Genomic DNA, 8,006 nt, shown 5'->3' on the forward strand with positions numbered 1-8,006 from the left:
AATAGGCCGTCGGCGTTCATTGGGTTCATTGACATTTGCGTTGACAACGTTGTAGACTCCATTGATTTTAAGAAACTAAAATGCGCGTCATGGGTTCTTGGGGTCAGTGGACACCTCAATCGGGCTTTCAGGTGCGTGGCGGCTGTGCCAACCTGCAAAAAAATACATGTTTCGCAAAATATTTAATGCTAAGGCTAAACCGCAAAACAGTTCTTCTCTCTGTCACAGCTGGATAGCCCGTTGTGCCTTAGGCGGTGCGGGCTGGGCAACATTATTTTCCTTTCCTTTTCTCTGCTCACACTAATATATATGTCGCAGTTGGACGCCCTCCCCGAGGTGGTGGCGGCCGTAGGGGACCGCATGGAGGTGTACCTGGACGGCGGAGTGCGCTCCGGGGCCGACGTGGTCAAGGCACTCTCGCTCGGCGCAAGGGCCGTGTTCGTAGGAAGGCCCGTGCTCTGGGGACTCGCCTACGACGTACGTGCACTTACTCGCTCCTAATGAGTTGCAGACGTGTTATGTCTGTTGAGAAGTATGAACACCACTGTATTTCAAGGTGTGCATACTGGATCCTCTTAAACGAGCGCTACTAAATGTGAAAAGGAAACTTCTCTCAGCAACTGCAGCAGTACATGTCAGGTGGATATCAGCGCTGGAACATACGAATACGCACTCATAGCTTCAGAAGCGTTGTCACGGCTCCTGCACTATGCAGGCACTGATCGGGGGAATGGACAGCTTTTAGATATATTAGGATGGAGAGACATAGCTCATTGGTCAGAGTTCGTTGAATGGAAGAGCAGATAACCAACCCGTCATGGCCATGTATTGAAATTAGCGCTCTGATTGGGCCAAAATTCTTAGCTAAGCATACTGTCATACGACCACCGGCGTTCTGCAATCTGCGCAGAACTTCATAACAACGCGAATACTGGCCTTTTCATGACATTCGCTGCAACTGCATTTTGGACTCGGGGCAGAGTGTGTAGGAGCTTTGTGTCTCAGCTTTCTCCAGTGTGTGATTCAGTGTTCGCAGCTACTAAGTACAGCGTTGAATATGGCGGCGGCCCACGATGTCTGTGTTTAAAGGTCTACGGATTAGAAGCAAAAGTTGCACAGCATCACCAGCAGCTCGCTGTCTTGCTCATAAGAGACGCCATCCTCTAATGATCTTTTCAAGCCTGCATGATAAACGAACTAAAGTCGCATACAACTCAAGAATGCAGTGGTAAATATCCATCAAAGAAGTCCCACCTGCAAATGACGCTTACCAATATCCACGACGTCATGATTAATCCTATTTAACGTAGTCACCTGCCTGTCACCTTCGATGTCACGCTAGGGTATTATGCGTGACATCACGAGAACCGTTCAACGTCATTGACTCCGGTAAGGTGCATTCACCGCTGCTTTTGAGTTCTATCCAAATATACATCAGTAAAAGCCTTTTACCCCACACACAGAATACAACTGCCAAAGCTATCAAATATAATCAATAGGCGCAAAGTAACTGACCAAAAAGGAAGTTGAATATGGAGAGAATCTAGCATGCTCTAAAGAGCCGAGGTAGTCTGAAAGCGGTGCAGAGAAAACTATAGGCATAGCAAAAATCAGACGCACGCGTTAAGAGACAAAGCGCAACGTTAATAGCAATATGCATGAGATAATTTACGTAGCCGCAGCGTTCTACACTAATCTCTAGAGTAGTCAGCGTAATCAGGACGTTAATGAGAAAGGTAGTACCGAACAGCAATAGGACATCCCGCCAGCAACCAGAGAAGTAAAGAAGGGCTTAGGAGCAAAGCATAGGGGAAAGCAGCAGGTGACGGTCAGGTAACGGCAGATCTGTTGAAGGATGGTGCTGAGTGTCGTAGGAAAGCTAGCCAGCTTGTATACGCAAAGCCTTATGAACTAGAACCTACCGGAAGCTCTGAAAAAGAGCGACGTCATTTTAATCCATAATAAAGGCAGCTTCAAAAACTTGAAAAATTATAGAGCGATCAACTGCCTGTCCATTGCCTAGAAGGTATCTACTGAGGTAGTCGCTAACATAGTCGGGAAAACCTTAGACTTCAGTCAAGAAAATGACCGGCAGGATTTCAGAGAGGCTACTGGACAATCCATAACGTAGTTTCAATCAGGTGACAGAGAAATGCACAGATTATAGCTTGCCCCTGCATATAGCTTTCATAAATTACGAGCAAACATTCGACTCAGTCGAAATTTCCGCAGCCGTGCAGGTATTACGGAATTAGACTGTAAATGAGCCCCTTGTAAAAATACTGGAAGATATCTACAACGACTGCACAATCACCATAGGTCTTCATAAAGTCAGCGATCAAAATCTTATAAGGAAGGGAGTAGAGCAAGGATACACCATCTCACCAATGGTATTCATTGCCTGTTTGCAAGGGGTATTCAGAGGCCTGGACCGGGAACAGTTTTTGATAAGAGTTAATGAAGAGAACTTTAGTAATCTGCGATGCGCTATTATATTGCCTTTCTAGGTCACTCAGGGGATGAATTGTAAAGCATGATCGATGATTTGGACAGGCACAGCAGAACGGTAGGTCTAAAAATCAATAGGCAGAAAACCAACGTTTTGCAAGGAACACCACTTTACAATTGGTAGCAAGCTGCTGGAAGTAGTAAGAGAATACGTCTACATCGGGCATGTAGTGACCGCTGATCCGGATCACGAGAGAGAAAACAGCTACAAGAATAAGAATGGTGCTGAGCGCATTTGGCAGGTTCTCTCAGATCAATGGCAGTTTACAATATCCCACAAGACAAAAGTATACAGCAGCTGTACCTTACCGCTACTCACCTACGCGATAGAAACATGGAGGCTAGCGAAAACGGTGCGGCTTCAGTTAAGGACAACGCGGCGGGATTTCGAACGGAAAATGATAGGTGCAACTTTAACGGACAGGAAAATGGCATACTGGGTCAGGGAACAAATGCGGGTTAAAGACATGCTAATAGAAATCAAGAACTAATAGGCTTGTGCAGGGCATGTAATGAGGAGATGTAACAGATGTTTGTTAGTCGTAACGGAATGGATACCGAAACAAGATAAGATTCCTCGAATGCACTCAAATTGTTCTAAGGTAAATTGATAAAAACCAGAGCAACGTAATAGTCATGGTTACTGAGGATTATTTCGGCAGAGCGAACAATACAAAACTCTATAAGGGAGGCAGGACAGTCTGTAGGAAATGCTACTACATCTTGGGCTGTCAGCAAACACGTAGATGTTTCATGTCAAGTATTCGTAACCCGATGTCCGTGGCCGCGAAGAGAAAGCGGCGCAGTTTTGTAGCTGTAGCCACAATGTGCCTTTCAAAATAAAAAGAGATCTCGTGAACAGCTCTGCCATTTGTATGATTTTCAGAAGCCTGCAATGCAAGAGAAATAATTCAATGAAGAAGGATGCCAAAACCTGTAACAAGCCACAGTGAGAAGTCATCAAAGGCAGCACTCTCTCGTGTCCCTAAACCGACCTTTAGGTATTACTGAATCTCGCATAGGAATGCAGCTATTACCGCAGGCATTCAATTTCCGCTACTACCGCAGACACAATAACTACAAAATTGTTGTTCAAACTCTTCACCCGCACTAACTATTTATGGTTCTGCGCGGTCCCCCAAAGCTATAAAAATTGTTTTAGGCTGATATTGCCCACAAGTGGACGCAAACTTTTTTTACCTGCTACTTTTTTACAGTCAAACCGCTTGCTGTAGGGCGTGAAAAATATACTGCAAAGCTTCAAAAGATACAAAACGGGCAAAAGCTTACGCTCTCGCTTGCATGTACAGTGATTATCACACCCGGATGGTTACTTGTCTTACTTTTTTTTGCATTTCTTTGCGCGGTTTTTTGTCTTCGCAGGGAACACGGGGCGTCGCCAAGGTATTGAACATCCTGAAAGAAGAACTGGAACGCACCATCTGTCTTCTAGGTAAGGGTCTTCTCATGTTTTTTAGCACTCCTGCCCAATATGCTCTTCCTAATTCGTGTTCTCCCAGAAGGCACATCGTGAACATTTCAGTCGGATATCAAATTTCGCAAACGCCTTGCCACCCCATCAACCAAAAGTGAGTGGTAGTTCTCGAGCTCGCGAACCGGCATTTCACCCTGGTATTCTGTCCCCCGTAGTACCATACCCAGGGTGCATCGAGTGGCCGCTTATTAAGTAAAACTCGTGCTTGGCCTAGTATTAGTAGAACACATTTAGTAGAACACACAGGACCAAACCAACGCTACTCGGACTTCAGTATTTTGCATGCGCCCCTGATGTGTCCTGAACATGGCTCCAAAACGCCGAAGATAGACTGTACAGCACTGTTCACTATTAAAGGGAACATGCGATCGCGTGCACTCCGTGCTTCGCGGAGCGCTGCCGCCGAGAACTTATGGGAATTGTCGGAACAAGACGCATGCGCAGTAAGCATAACGGCTGGTCATTCCGCGCATGCGCTTCATGCCGCCTGTTCTCACCGCATCTAGGCGGCAGGGCTTCGTGAAGCGCGGAGGGCACGCGATCGCATGTTCCCTTTAACAATGGACTGTACTGTACTTCCATCGGCACCAGTTTTCTTCGCAAGCAATGCGACACCAATCGAACCCGCCAGGTTGAGGCGACGATCAGGTTAACGCACAAAATGGCAGTATCGGTGGGTGAACTTCGACGAATGAAAGGGCCCAATGTAGAAGAAATTAGCTCAAGTAAAACCTTTACTTGGGCTAGTTGGTTCACGCTTGAAGATGTAATTCACGCGGCGAACGAGGATATTAATAGAACACGCAGGACAGTACCCGCATTTACTTTCTATTCTAGAGTAGGAGTTCACGGGCTGACATTCAAGGCGGAGCAGACGCCATGAATGTCCAACAGAGCGTTTTCATTGGCGTTGTAACGCATGACGTCATGACAAGGGGCCCCGCCGATTAGTCCGAGCACAAAGATGACACTTCCCGCCGCCGCTGCGTCTGTTAATCCAGACGCCTGCCTTGTATAGATGGATACGGATGAATGGGTAAGGGACCGTAAATCGATCGCACGTAAGACGCTCCTCCTGCCCCCAGTAGATTCCTCCAGCAGATAAAACGCTCTCCAAGCAACAAATCCAAAAATTGTGATAGCAAAGCCGATCTAAATCATATGATCTGGAACTGCCTGCAGTCCCTACCCGCGAGTCACTTCATTGCCGACTCTGCTCATTGGGAGGCTCTATTGCTCAGCCCCGACCCAGGGACACAGATGATCAAGCTCCTACAGCTGGCTGAAGACGCCGCCGTTTAAGAGGGGGGGGGGCGACTTCGGGTCGCTTCTGTATATCCGCTAGTAATAAAGTTTCACCACCACCACAACCATCGGGCTAACCTACACCAGCGTCCCCACCAGCCATACACCCCCTCACCGCCTCCGTACTCCATGAATAGTTGCAGCCATCGGCTGCGGCAACACTACGTCAGCAGAAGACACCACTACCAATAGTCAATAAAAGTGAATCCTGATAATTTGAAACTACCAGCCGATTTCGGTCAAATTCGCGTTTAGAAAACAGTAAACGTCAGCAAAAATTTTTTTTACGCAGCGGAATTTAAATCGCACCTTCGAGAACTCAGATTTCGATACCCTGTTAAGATCGCTACTTCGGTGATTATAATGAGTAGCGTTGCTTTGCATTAGGCCAAATAATCAGGGTGTAGATTTGATATACGCAAAAGTGATGTCATCTTTTATTTACTAATTTTGTACTGCATTCTACGCTACAATTTATTTTTCTCTGCGATAGTTCTACCATCGGACATATTGAGCCGGTGGCCCTTGAAAAGGCAAAAAGTCTGTTACTTTTTCTTTTTTGAGGCCTTCAAAATCTACTACTCGGCAGCAAGGGTGGCGACATTCATTTAAAGTCTTTTTGTTAATCCCGAAACATTTTTCTAAAACCTAGTTTAATCAACCCACGCGACGATCTTGCAATGCCAAGAACGGAGATAACAGCGTCTCTCCGAACTTATAAGCAGCCGCTTCAGGGGCTGCTGAAAGCCAGAGCAGTTGGAAGTTACAAAAGCAGAGATGCTGTTACCGGCAGCTTAGGTTGCCTAGAAACGCAACCACAAGCGCACCAGATCTCGGCAGAAATTTGGATGATGCATTGAATTGGCATGTTATTGATGGGACTGTAAACACCGCTTGTCGCAAGCCGTTAATTTATGATAGGCTTTAAAGGTCGCAGTAATGCTGTGAAAAGATCGCACCTATATGACCCATTCCGAACATTTGATTTTCTACCGTCATCCTTCACAAAGTGGCAGCAGTGCCTACGAAATTTACAGCCTCGCCCTTTTCCCTTCGTGATGAATTAAAAAAAATTAAGATTTATTTCAGTTCAGCCGCCGCGGTGGCTCAGTGGCTATGGTGCTCGGCTGCTGGCCCGAAAGACGCGGGTTCGATCCCGGCCGCGGCGGCTAAATTTCTTTGGAGGAGAAATTTGAGGCCCGTGTACTGTGCGATGTCAGTGCACGTTAAAGAACCCCAGGTGGTCGAAATTTCCTGAGCCCTCCACTACGGCGTCTCTCATAGCCTTAGTCGCTTTGGGACGTTAAACCCCATAAACCATAAACCAACCAGGAGTTTTTGCAGGGTTTATGAGTTCATTGAGGTGGTTCCAGCTTTCCGCGTGCAGCGGCTCAGGATATTCACTGTCTATTTCTTTCAGACTAGGGAAGAACTTGTGCACGACGGTAAAGTACAATTCATTTCTTTTCCAATATTGATTATTGCTCCAGCATATCGATTTATATGTGAAGAAATGAAATGTTTTTAGGATAGCTTCAGCTTACGGGATGGCTCAAACAATATAAGTAATTTGCTGCATACGCTGAAACAAACGTCACTACTTTTGCTTGTGCCACATTCGTAAATGTCTAGATCCCTCTTGGCTGACTGTATAATACCAGTATAATACAGTATAATACCACATAACAGAATACGCAGTGATTTATTTTTTCCTTAACAGAGCTTCCATTCTTTTTTCCAGGCTGCCCTGACATTAAGGACCTCTCGGAAGACTTCGTCGTACACGAGGAACGCTACTTACGGCCGCTGCATGCCACTATGTCAAGGCAAGGAACCTGGAAGAACGGAGTCTAGCTGGAATAGTCGCACGTGCCTAGCGCATAAAATAAATAGTAAAATGTGCTTGTGAACGCACGCCTTTCTGATTTATAAACAGAAGGATTTATGCTTCGAAGTTGCACGGAGGACTCAACAAGATAAAAATGAGGGGGGAGCTGGTTACAACCATTACAGAGAGCTCAATCTGGATGGGGGGGGGGGGGAGGGGGGTGGTATCCTGTGTGCGCAGGAAATGCCAGAAAAACAAGAGTAAAATTCAGGGTGCACTTTGACTGTCTAAAGTGCGCAGAGGCGAAAGCGTTTTCCGCGCAACTTTGCCTATGTGACACTGCTGACGTCACCACTGGATGACGTCACGCACAATTTATGGCGAAGTAATGACAAATAAATAATTAATGACTAATTACTGATTAATCACTCAGCACTAATTGACTGGTAATTAATGGTTGGTTTGGTTGATTGGGGTTTAACGTCCCAAAGCGACTCAGGCTATGAGAGAAGCCGTAGTGAAGGGCTCCGGAAATTTCGTCCACCTGGGGTTCTTTAACGTGCACGCACATCGCACAGCACACGGGCCTCCAGAATTTCGCCTCCATCGAAATTCGAGCGCAGTCTTTCGGGCCAGCAGCCGAAAGACGCGGGTTCAATCCCGGCCGCGGCGGTCGAATTTCGATGGTTAATGGCGCTTAAGCTTCGCGTTTAGGAGTGGAACGCGACAGCGTGTTGTAGCGCTGCCAAGGCGGGAGTCCACGGAACGCCACCACCCGTTCGGCGCGATGCCTTGCCCTTTGAACGCGACGCTTTTTGAGGAAAGTAAATAGCGCTGTATTTCTCAGTCATCTCGGTGGACACCTTCACC

At 46.6% G+C, this 8,006-nt stretch overlaps 1 protein-coding gene across 1 annotated transcript in view; it reads left to right on the plus strand.

Annotated features, from left to right (window-relative positions):
* Positions 1 to 7,210, plus strand: part of LOC149336715 (uncharacterized) — a 68,352-nt gene extending 61,142 nt beyond the window's left edge. Inside the window, exons 6-8 of the mRNA XM_089554220.1 lie at positions 319 to 477; positions 3,892 to 3,961; positions 7,050 to 7,210. Of these exons, the coding sequence (XP_089410346.1) occupies positions 319 to 477; positions 3,892 to 3,961; positions 7,050 to 7,162 (342 nt within the window). The 3' untranslated portion in view covers positions 7,163 to 7,210. The remainder of the gene's footprint in view (positions 1 to 318; positions 478 to 3,891; positions 3,962 to 7,049) is intronic.
* Positions 7,211 to 8,006: the final 796 nt, after the last annotated feature.

Source organism: Amblyomma mixtum, chromosome 7, assembly GCF_055824585.1.
Source record: "Amblyomma mixtum isolate Tamu chromosome 7, ASM5582458v1, whole genome shotgun sequence".
NCBI classification, from domain to species: Eukaryota; Metazoa; Arthropoda; class Arachnida; order Ixodida; family Ixodidae; genus Amblyomma; species Amblyomma mixtum.